Below are 12,127 nucleotides of genomic sequence, written 5' to 3'. Positions count from 1 at the left end.
AGGCGCTTATGCTTCAAGGCATAGGCTGATCACCTGTTTTAGAGGTCAGGAAGAAATTTCCCCTGCTGTATAGCATTGCTCCAAAAGCAGTATTATAGGGTTTTACTCCTTTTTTTGAAGCATCGGGCAGTGTCCACTAGCCGGACCATGCTCCTCTGCTCTGGTTTCTGTTTGAACTCCTGTGTATTCATCCAGGGGATGGGCTCTAATGCTCGTATTTTCCCTACCCTTCCTCTTCCCTTCTCACCCCCTCCCCACCCCCAACTGCTGCTTGTAGACCAGCCTGACAATCCCAGCGAAGAAAACTGCGGGGTGATCCGGACGGAGTCCTCGGGGGGCTGGCAGAACAGGGACTGCAGCATCGCCCTGCCCTATGTTTGCAAGAAGAAACCCAATGCCACCTCCGATCCATTCACGACAGGTGAGCTGGAGAGCCTGCCCGCACTGCAGAATGCAGAGATCTCTTTTTCTTCTCCTCCACAGCTTTTCTTTTCCTTCCTTTAATAACAAAACAACGCCGCCTCCCCCAAACCCTGGACGCACTCTGCACAGATGTCAGTATTGGTTTGTTTGTTTGTTTTAAAGGAGGAAAAAAGAAAGCGAGGGTGCTCAGCACCTCTGGGTATGAGACCCTAAGATCCTAGGCAGGGATGGGGCCTGATTCTGCACCGCCTCGCACCTCTGGTTGGGTCCGGTCTCTCCCACACTTCCCTTCCCAGGGCCGCTTAGTGAGAACCCTAAGTACAAAATTGCGTCTATGACTGCGGCTTGCGTTTTTCTTCCTCTGACGAGGGATGAGCAATCGCCTCCTGCAGAGGGAACAAGACCTGCCCCAGTAGCCAGCGGGAACCTTTGCCCATCACGCAAACCAGACAGCTCTCGGAAGTTGCCAAACTGGTTTCTTTTGATTATTTCCCGCCTCTGCCCTTCCAGTTGGGATATATTTAAATATCACATGGTTTTGCCCCCATTTGGAATCGCTCTGTGCAGCTGTCAGTGACGACCCGTGGTGCAAAGCGGTGGAGAATCCGCCCCATCCCTTCGTAAGACCTTAGGGCCTGACACTAAGAGAGGCTGAACCCCCCAGCTCCCCTTTAAGTGACTGGTGTTGGAGGGTGCTGATCAGCTTGTCTCACCGTGGGTACAGGACGTGGGGAAAGCTGCCAGAATGCTAATGCGCACCATGGAAACGCGACTCATTTCCCCTCCTTCCTCCAGGCCCCTTTCATCTCCGCTGCCTTCTGTCTGCAAGGTGGTGATTACACATCCCAGGTGTGTTTGGCCTCCTACCTTTCAGCCACACAAGAAGAGAACGAACTCCCCCCAGAGCGGTACAGCCTAGAGACGCTCGGTGCAATTATGAAATGGAAATCAGAAGAGGCAAAATGGGAGCTTTAATCGTATTCCAGGGGGAGGAGGGGGCATTATCGCTCTGGGTGTGACATTACTGCTGTCCAATCAGAAGGCTTCTTTGGTGTCTGGCGCTCTAAATCATTGAACAAATTCCTCTGCTTTGTAGCTGATGGTTATCTTGAGTGACTCCGTTCTCAGCTCCATGTGGGTCAGGTCTCCCAGCTGCTCAGCGCTTCAGCCTCGTCTCCGCCTTATGATGAGTTCAAAGCATTCTCCAAGTTGCTGGCCTGCCACCCGGGCAGGCATGCTGAGATGTGTGCCAAGCCAGCTGCTTGCTCTGTCACTGCTTTCCTACAGCCGGCACTCGGGCTGCTTTGTAACCAACATGAAATATATTGAACATCTAACGCCAGGATCTGACTGACAACCTTCTACCTGATAGTGCTGTGTCAGAAATAATAAACCAGCCGATGCACCATGCTGTGTCTGGCTCTTCTCCTCACACTCAATTTTCTATGTTTTATTCATCTGGTGGGTGGGGTTTTTTTTCCCCCTTCAGTAAATCTGTTTTCCCAAGAGATTTTTTTTTTTTCTTACTAGCGTGGCCTTTCTCTTGCTGTTTCTGATGGGGCTGTCAGCATGTTGTTGTTGTTTTATTACTATTTTAATAATTCTGTTTGAACTGTGATAGCCCCTCGGAGTCCCAGTCCTGGACCAGGACCTCAGTGCGCTAGGTGCTGTACAAACACAGAGCAACCTAAGTTATGTGACAAGGCTGATTGTGGTGGTGGCAGTTCATGCAACGTGGACATCCATCCACTGAGAACTGGATTGCAGCCCGCCATGCTCATTGCCTATAGGTAGGGCCCTACCAAATTCACGGCCGTGAAAAACCCATCACGGACCATGAAATCTGGCTATTGTAGAGGGGGCCACGGTATTGCCACCCTTACTTCTGCGCTGCTTTCAGAGCTGGGTAGCCAGAGAGTGGTGGCTGCTGGCCGGGCACCCAGTGCAGAAGTAAGGGCGGCGTGGCATGGTATTGCCACTCATACTTCTCCGCTGCTGCTGGCAACAGCACTGCCTTCAGAGCTGGGTTCCTGCCCAGCAGCTGCCACTGTCTGGCCGCCCAGCTCTGAAGGCAGCGCAGAAGTAAGGGTGCCAATACCGCAATGCTCCCTATAATAGCCTTGCAACCCCTGCCCGACCCTCTTTTGGGTCGGGACTCCCACAGTTACAACACTGTGAAATTTAAGATTTAAATATCTCAAACCGTAAAATTCAAGGTTTTTTTGTAAACGCTATGACCATGACATTTACCAAAATGGACTGTGAATTTGATAGGGCCCTACATATAGTCCAGCAAAAAGCTGCCACATGGCTGTAGCTTTCAGTCGCTACTGTCCTGCGGGCTGTGAGCTGGACTGACTGATTTGCACACCCTTGGTGGGGGTAGGAAAAAGGGGTCTAAGAAGGGAGAACCTCAGCGCTCTTGTCAAACTGCAGGAAGACCCCCTGAAGCTGTTGTGAAGTCAGTTGATCCCGGTGCTGGTGTAAAGATGCCAGTTGGGAAGTGGGGCAGCCCTGGGGGAATTCATGGAGCACTCAGATTCCTCGCGGGGAGGATGGCAGTGGGGCGCTCAGAGTGGGGAGGAGGGAATTGCCGAGAACGTGCTAGTTGGAGATGGAATCTGGCCCGTCGCTGGGGGAACAGTTGCCACTTCATAAGTGATCCGTGCGACTCCCCTTCCTGTCCCTCGACAGCAGAACCACAGGGCTCAGGAACTCCGGTCTGGTGTATTTCCAGACCCTCCTGCTGCTTGGGGGCTCTGCCATTCCTAACACAGACCCCGCACTCATGTGGCTGGACGCCACTGGCACCGTGGAGGAGAACAGGCTTAGAAGGGGCCGTGCGGGGAGTTAGCAACAAGGCTCCTTAGCAGTCTGCTCTGGGTCCCTGCAGACTCCTGGTCGGAGGTGAAGGTTGATTGTGAGCCTACCTGGCAGCCCTTCCAGTCCAGCTGCTACCGGCTGGTTGGCGAGAAGAAGAGCTGGCAAGACGCGAAGAAGACCTGCTTGCGCGGCGGTGGGGACCTGGTGAGCATCCACACGCTCTCCGAGCTGGAGTTTGTCACCAAACAGATCAAGCAAGGTAGGGTTAAAGCAGGTCTGCACGCTTGCCACCTGGGAACACGCTAGGGACCCGGGTCAGAGCTGTGGATCGGCTCTTTTGGAATGTGCGTGGCTGGGGGAGCCCATACCTTCACTGGCACGGTACCTACAGGCACATGGTTCTATGCTGCACATACATGTTCATATTGACCTTTACATGTATGCATTCATGTGGGATATCTACCAAAGGTACTTCTAGAGCCCCTATGATTAGCTCAGCCCCTCACGCTCTAATGCGTTCATCCTCCCAACACCCCAGTGAGGCAGGGCAGGGCTAATCTCCCCATTGTACAGATGGAGAACTGAGGCCCAGGGAGGCTAAGTGACTTCTCCAAGGTCACACAGAGAGGCCATGGCTGGAGCAGGGATTTAAACCTGCTTTTGCTGAGTGCCCTAACTACTGGACAGTCTTTCCTCTCTGTAATATACCTTGCACCAGGAGTGGTCCCAGTGAGGCTACTAGTGGAGGAAGATACTACTTGGAGTGAGTAGAGGTATCATGATCTGGTCCATACTAGGCTCTATTCCCGGCTCTAATGCTGGCTCGTTGTGTGGCCGAGGAAGGTCCCTCCCACCATCTCAGTTTTCCCATCTGAGAAATGGGGTTGGGGATACTTCTCTGACTCTGGGATTATGAAGGTAGTTAATTCAATCTGTGAATGGGGTTGAGATCTGTAGATGGAAGGTGCTATAGAAAGTATCGTCCCCTGACGTCTTGTGAATCTATCAGAGACAGCACAAGAAGCGCTTAACATGTATTAAGTGCATCATTTATCTGCTGGGGCAATGACTGACATTTGATACATTAATCTCAATCAGGAATAAAAAGGAATGGCCCCATTCTCTTTGAGTCAATACTGACCCAATGCCCCAGGGGGATGGTGGTGGGCACTGTGCTTCTGGTGATGGCATTGTTTCCACAAGATGTAAAACTGAGGCCCTGGACCACTAGTGGTTATTAAAGATCTCCTGGCACTCTTTTAAGAATCGGGATTGCCCTGACTGATTCCAAATTGGGTCCCTGCTTAGGGAAAGCTTCCCCCAACAGTTTCAGTTAGATACAGTTTTAGTCTACACATCTTGTCCTAAATTTGCTCTGTAATAATGTTCCCGTGCGCTGTTAAATAGCCGCCACGTTCCATCCAAGAGGTGGCTGCTTTTCATGGAGTGCAGTGATACTATAACCTACCTCGGAGAAGCATTTGTAAAGCACTTTCAGACCGTTCCCCACAAGAACAGACACGCAGAGTATTTATTCATTATTAGCCAAGGCAAGGCATATCCTTTTGAAAGTACTCTTCTTGTCGAGTACGAACTGGGTCCTATGTTCCAAACCCAGGTCAATGGATGAGTTTAATCAAGAGTTTTGAATCACCATTGGCATGTCAGAACGTCCTGTTGCAGCCAAGTAACACAGGCTATGTCTACCCTGCAAATAAAGCTGTGATTGCTGCGCAGGCAGGCATACTGGTGTTAGCTTTAATCTAGCTGGCATGGGTTACAATAGCAGAGGAGACTTGGAAGTACGCACAAAGGGGCCAAAATGAAGGTTGTATGGGCAACCTGAATTCTGGCATGGCCTAACTTTTGAGTGTTTGACTTCGCTACCCTAATGTTCTTTTAATGAATTTGTCTTGCATGTAATATTGTTATCATTGGCTTGGATTGTCAACGGCTCCTAAAAGAACTTCGGATCTGGAAACTGGGCACTTAACTCCCTTGGATGTCTCAGAAAGTCTGACCATTATTATTGATCTGTAACCCCTAAGAACCCCAGTTGAGGATCAGAGCCCCATGGCGCTAGACGCTGTACAAACAGCTAACAAGGAAGCCAGTCCCTGTCCCAGGCGGCTCACAGCCAACATGGCTTGTAACTTGTGAGAAGCTCCTCTCATCCATGAATGCTCAGAGAGGGGAGACTTTTCTCTTCATGCCAAAGTGCTACTGTGCTTCAGTAGGGTGAGGTTCACCCCAGACACCAGAGCTGGACTCTGACCTGCTCTTCCCCTTTCTGCTTGGCAGATGTTGAGGAGCTCTGGATTGGCCTGAACGACCTCAAGCTGCAGATGAATTTTGAGTGGTCAGATGGGACGCCGGTGAGGTTCACGTACTGGCACCCCTTTGAGCCCAACAACTTCCGAGACAGCCTGGAGGACTGTGTGACCATCTGGGGACCGGTGAGGACTGATCGCGGAGGAGGAGCGGGACAGGATGTGGGACCTTTCCTACCCAATTCGCAGGGCTGGAATGGAGTAATTGGAGCTTGGCAGAATTCAATCTATACATATTTTAAATCTCAACAGAGCTCGATGTTTATTTTTAAGTATTTGTACAGCTGCGGGAAATTACTTGGGGGTCAGACAATAATTATTTAATGACTGTAGATGCTGAGATTCAAAAAGCTAAGCTTTGTAACCATCAAAACACAAATTGTCAACCTGGCATGTCAGAGTATACATTGTAAATATCCTTACATCAAACCCTAGTAAGTTTCCAAGCAGTGTTTTTCTTTCTTTGCCTATCTGTAAATTTCAGTTATTAATCGATGGAAATCGTTTTCGGTAGGTTTGTGTGCGCTTGGTGAAATCAGCGTTTACTGACGTTTACTGATCAAAATCTAATCCTGCCGAGCCTAGATTGATGGGTGTGAGCTCTGTGCCGACAGCCCCGGAGACTGGAGCTCTCTGTGTCCATCGTACGGGTGTGGCACAGACAGCAGTGTGCCACCAATGTCCCCTAAACCTGACCCCGAGGGTGGTCTCCGTGACCGACCCATTCCTTGCCCTCTCCTGCAGAGGCTGCTGACAAGGGGGCCGTTTCCGGTGGTGATTTTAATGCGTGGGCAGCCGACCCACTGAGAACCGGACCGAGTGCCACCAAACTCCTATCACACGGGCCACGCAACAGCCACTTCCCTCCTAAGCTGGATTTGAACCAACCAGAGGTTCTCTGCAAGATCCGACCCTGTACCGGGGACAGATAAAGGGAAGGGGGGGATCCACAATGATGGGATAATGTAGAGCAGCATGGGAAGGAAGCACAGGGTCGGTGGGACTTACCCAAGCTTGCCACTGAAAATATCCCATCTCTGGTCCTTTGAGAGCTGGATTTGCTTTGATCCACTCTTTGCCTGACCTGCTCTTTGCCATCCTCTCCAGGAAGGGAGGTGGAACGACAGCCCGTGTAACCAGACGCTGCCCTCCATCTGTAAGAAGCCCGGCCGGGTGAGCCAGCGGGGAGAGGAGGAGGAGGACCACGGCTGCAGGAAGGTGAGGGGGCTGGGGGCCGGGCCGCCGTTAGCCTTGCTGAGGTACAGGGCAGAAACTAAGGAGTGGGCCTCTACCAGCCCAAGCTCCACTGACCAGGGCTGACGCCTGAGTCCCCCAGCATCACCTTCTCCCCCCGCCAATATTCCTCCCTAGGGGGGTGCCACCCCACTGTTTGAAAATCGCTGCTTTAGTGCAATTTATTTCCACGTTTAGAGACTAAATTACTGTAACAGTCGCATGACATTTACCCACAGTGACTCTGTAGATAGGATGTAACTTCGCTTCATGGAGCCCCAGGCAATTGCCCTGTTTGCTACCCCCTCACGCTGGCCCTGACTGGGGGGGGTGCTGCCAGAGGAGGGAATCCCATGTGGTACTGGAAGGACCAAGCCAAGGAGCTGCTGTTTGCTTCAGTTCAGACAGGCTCAGAACGGAGCAGGCACCCTGCTTGCCCATGTCATCCCAGAGGACCCCCGGGCTCGGGCTGTGGGGGCCTATTTGAGCAGTCCTTTGCCAATGGCGATGCGCACATACTTTGGAGGGACGGTGTCTCCATTTCTTATGACCAGGGAGGGACTTAGGAAACCCAAATGGGCCAGTGAAGGTCGGTGAAACACCGGGCCCCTCCCTTCGACCCCCGTGACCTTGGGATGCAAAAGCTAAACCCCTTGGTCATCGAGGTGAGACAAAGCTTCCTTCCTAGTCGTCCCACTGCTGCGCTGCGGGATCTGTAGGCCCAGCAGTGGGGCCGTGGCCTCTCGGCTCATTGCCCATGAGCCCTCCAGAGCCGGCAGACTTCGCGAGTGAGGTGTGCGCAGCTCCAGGCTACCTCCAGAGCTCTGGTGTGGGGCTCGGCTTTGCTGCAGACAGCTCGACTTCCTGTCTGACTGCAGGGGAGGGGTGTCGGAGAGCTGTAACCCTGACTCGTCTCTGATCGGTCCAGCCCCAGGGACTGTCACCTGGCTGGCGGGTGGGACCAAGTACCGGAATTACAGAAGGGGGCTTTGAAGGAGAAGGTTAAAGCCGAGCAAGGAGGAGTGGAGAATTGAAGAAAACCCCACCCCCGCCCTTCCCCCCTCCGCGCTCCTAGATCCGGGGCCAGGCCTGTGGGGAGATGGCTCCTGACAGCTGTGTGCTGTCCAGCTGCATAGTGTCCAGACGTGCATCCGCCCTTGCATCAGGCCAGCTGTGCAGTGCCGAGATGCGTCTCCAGTCCAGCTGTGTGCTGGCCCGGGGCTGGTGGGACGCGGCCATGCTGTTGAGATCTGCTGCGGAGGGGGCTCGTGGGGCTGCTTGCTGGCAGTCTTACCAGGGGGGAGGTGGAGCGCTGAAATCCCAGACCCACTGCTCCCACCGAGTGGGACAAGGTGACAGGAATAGATCCTGGCTAGGGAGGAGAAGAGCGCCTCCTGCGAAAGGCTGAGCTCCCTCCGCTCCCATCACGAGAGCAGCTAGCACAAGCAGGGGGGAGCAGGTTTGAGTCCAGCCGGATAAATCCCATCTTCCATCTGTTCCCTGGTAGTGTGGTTAACGCGAGGCTGCGCCCCCCTGTTATTTTAGGGCGTGTGGGCCATAGGCAGGCTTCGATTAGCCCTGTCAAAGCAAGTGACCGGCAAACCAGCTGCAGTAAGACATGCACCCCCGCCCTCATCCTGAAATTGGTCTGCGTTTCAAACAAAATGATTGGTCGTCCCCTCCCCAACCCCCGGCTCCATTCACCGAAAGCCTGTTCCTCTGCTGAGGCATCTGGCCCAGCTGGGCAGCCCCGAGAGGATCGGAAAGCCAGGAGTACTGGGTTTCAAGCCAGGAAAAAACAGCTACGCTGGGCGACTGAAAGGTGCCTTCATACACTGTGAAGGAGCCCCGATGGCATAAACAGACCCGGACGTGTCCAAAGGAGAGGTGAAAAGAGGTGTCCCATCCCCGCCCCGGGATGGGCTGGAGAGCAGGGGAGGAGGGATAGAGCACGCGTGGGACCAGCCGCAAAGGGAATGGAATGAGGTTGGAGTGGTTACGGTTACTCCGGAGCTCAGGGGCACCGTGGCAAAGCTGCTTTGCCCAAGGGAATGGGGCCGCCATGAATGGGCATGCTGTCCAAAGTGAGCCCACTCTTCTGGGAAGAAACGGCACTTCCCCCTTCCCTGGTGCCCTCCTGCAGCAGTCACCGCTCCGCCCTGGTAGAGGCCTGATTTTCAGAAGGGCTCTCGGCTCCTGATTCTGCACCAAAATAGGCGGCCAGGTTTTCAGAACAGAAGCACCTTGCTCCGCTCAGATGGCTCACGCGGGCTCTGTGCGTTGGGCGCACGCTTGGAAATCTGGCCCCGCTCTTCATTTGTCCTCCATTGACACCCTGGTGCTGGGAGCTTCCTCCTGCGGTGCATTCACAGTGGGTGTGTCAGGCCGCTGCATTTGTCCCAGGGCATTGTACTTCTTTCTTCTCCACCGTTGCCCCCTATGGGGTGGCAGTGTTGCCTAGTGGATAGCGAACTGGTCTGGGCTTTGGGAGACCAGGGGTCTATTCCTGGCTCTGCCACTGACCTGCAGGGTGACTTTGGGCGTGCCTCAGTTTCTCCACCTGTAATATAGGGATAATGTTACTGACCTCCTTTATAAAGGGCAGTGAGGTCTACAGGTGAAAAGTGCTAGATGAGAGCTAGGTATAATTATATCTCACCCCCCCTCTCTCTTTCGGCACTAAGGCTGCTAACAATGACATGGGACTCCGTACCAGCTGGCTGTGGCCATCCGCCAGATCCCGTAGCATTTCCACCAGCTTCTGCTCGTCCAGTTCTAGGCCCTTGGTAAATGGGTGTCAATCCTCATTTGCTCAGGGTTTGCAGGAAGGACGGGGCTTGACTCACGCTGGCCCATGAGAGCTGTCCCGGCGCATGGCTTTGACGGGGTCGTGCCATGCAGACATTTGCTCCTGCTAGAGTATGGGACTTGACAACATCACGCCCAGCCTCTCCTGCCTGGAGGACTAATGAGCTGCCCTGATCCCTCTGTCGAAGCAGTGGAAGGCGTTTTAACGCTGAACTGTACAGAGCTCTTGAACCGGATGCAGGGAACGCTCCTGCGCTGGCCAGGGGGATGGCCCGGATGTGGCCTGGTAGGGCTGTGAGTTCCGTGCTTCCTGATCAGCTGGTTGGCTGGCACGGAAAGATGCCCCAGCGCTATTCGAGGCTGACTTCAGAGCAGCCCCTCCAGTTGGGGCAGTGCCCGGGCTCTGAGCCCTGCCGCTGCTGGGGGCAGTCGAGGCTGCAGTACGCGGTTCCCTGCGGGGGGGGGGGGGCTCAGAATGGCTCGACGGGCCAGAATCTGGTAATGACATCTGCAGGTTTTGGCCCCTTCCTGCTTGCCCATCATTGTGTTTGATCCGTGTGCGCTGAGGCTGCTGCGGCTTGGTGTGTGTGTGTGTGTGTGTGTGTGTGCAAATGGGCTGATGAAATCGCCGCTTAATATAAAAAACCCTGCACAGAGGATTAAAAGCAGCTGCTAGGGCAGCATTTGTTCTAGAGCAATTAGCCGCCTCGGGCCTTCTTCACGCTGCTGCGGCAGCTGCCTCCCCTGTGGCTTTCCGGTCGCTCCCCTCTCTTCTCGCCACCTTCCCCTCCAGCCCACGCGCCTTGGCAGGCCTGCGGCAGAGCGGGAACTCCCAGAGCCTGCCAGACATCAGGAGGGACACGCTAATCCCTCCAGCATGGCTCGGCTGGGCTGCCTGCCCGTGGGGAAGGAGCTGGCCCCTTGATGCACTGAGATCCTGGTGGGATTAGGGAGGCAGGCAGCAGATGAGGAGTTGAGGCTTTGGCGAGTCAGGCTGCTGGCTTGCAAGCGGACAGAAGGGGCGTGGTGCGTGGGGGAGGGGAATTGCATTGCAGCGCTGCCAGATTCCTTCAGCCAGAATTGGAAACTGAAGCGTCTCCGCCGTGGGGTCATTTTGCCTGTGGCCGGCAGGTCCCTCGTGCTGCAGGGTGGCTCTCTGGCCGGTGGCGCTGCAGGCAGCCCAGGGTGGGGGCCGGAGGTGAACTGCCCTGCACTGAAGGGGTCGTGCCAAGGTTGAACGTTTCTTTTTCCAGACCCCTTGTGTTGTCCATGCGTCCTCACCCAGTTACTGGGGTGCTGCCGCCTGACGCAGGGACCCCGGCCTGATCTCTCTTGGTTTTGTGTTCTGGGCTCTTTGCACAAGGGCCTGCCCTGAGTGACTTTCCATCTAAGAACCAACTGTCCCCACAGGGGACCCCGACACTGCCCTGCACCCCAGAGAAGCTTCCTCCTGCCTGCCCTCTTTGTCAGTGCTTGTGTTTGAGACACAAGGTCTCCCTGGGCTCTGTTCCTGGCTCTGCCGTGGCCGCGCTGTGTAGCCGTGGCCAAGTTACTCTCTGCCTCAGTTTCTTCATCTTGTAAAATGAGGACAGTACTCCCCTGATGCCCGTGAAGGCTGTGAAGCTCCTTCCATTACTGTTTGTAAGGTGCTTTGCCATACTTGGGAAGAAGAGGCTAGAGCCGGTCACAGGTGGTTGTTCGTGAGTTTCACCCAAGTCTTGAAAACCCCCAGGTGATTAAGCCTTATGCAAATGACAGTAAGGCACTGGTGGTCTGAAATTACTGTAGTATCCTTCATCCTAAAGGAACCCAAACTGCATTTCTCTGGGGATCTCTTCTCCCACCCCTGACTGCAGACACCTCTAAGGTGGATCTCATCAGCTGTTTTAACATCTCACCGTAATGCTACACAACAGCTTAGGAGAGGAAGTGACGAAGAATCCAGTCTCCAGGTAAACTGGCAAAGGAGAATATCATTATCTAGGTTGGTGAGAACACCAGTGTTAATATCCCTTCCTTACAGGGGGGGAAAGCGCCATTTGATCTTCAGTGACCAGCCGTACTCAGGACCTCAGTTTTACAGCTGATCTGAAAAAAGGTGCCCCTGAGGGCAAGGTCCCTTAGTGCCAAACTGGAGCATTGGGTTCAGCCCTGACTCAGAGAACGCCACGTAGTGGATCACCCCGACCAGTTCTTCTAATACCGGGGAGATTTCCCATCACAGCCCGGCCGGCCTAAGCGTGCCTAGCTCTGAGATCAGCAGAATTACAGCACGCCTCTGGTTGCAAACCATCATGCTGTCCCTGGATTGCGAAGGGATAAAACTGCCAGAAAATGAAATGAGATCCTGAGACTGCAGATTATAATGAAGAAAAATCCATTCCCTTCCTCCCCCCACCCCCCTAGCTCTTCGTCATCTGCAATAAGGAAATCAATGGTCTGCTGATAATTGGCCTGCTACCCTGTACCTCTCTGTAACCTTGTTCCAGCCTGAGCTATGAAATCTGTTT

The 12,127-nt window shown here is 53.9% G+C and overlaps 1 protein-coding gene across 1 annotated transcript in view; it reads left to right on the top strand.

Annotated features, from left to right (window-relative positions):
- Positions 1-12,127, top strand: part of MRC2 (mannose receptor C type 2) — an 86,508-nt gene that overhangs the window by 37,287 nt on the left and 37,094 nt on the right. Inside the window, exons 6-9 of the mRNA XM_026654701.2 lie at positions 278-421; positions 3,317-3,505; positions 5,548-5,702; positions 6,684-6,794. Coding sequence (XP_026510486.1) covers positions 278-421; positions 3,317-3,505; positions 5,548-5,702; positions 6,684-6,794 — 599 coding nt within the window. The remainder of the gene's footprint in view (positions 1-277; positions 422-3,316; positions 3,506-5,547; positions 5,703-6,683; positions 6,795-12,127) is intronic.

The sequence above is a fragment of the Terrapene carolina genome, unplaced genomic scaffold, assembly GCF_002925995.2.
Source record: "Terrapene carolina triunguis isolate 2854851 unplaced genomic scaffold, T_m_triunguis-2.0 Scaffold193, whole genome shotgun sequence".
Lineage (NCBI taxonomy): Eukaryota > Metazoa > Chordata > Testudines > Emydidae > Terrapene > Terrapene triunguis.
This window is presented reverse-complemented; position numbering and strand designations above follow the sequence as displayed.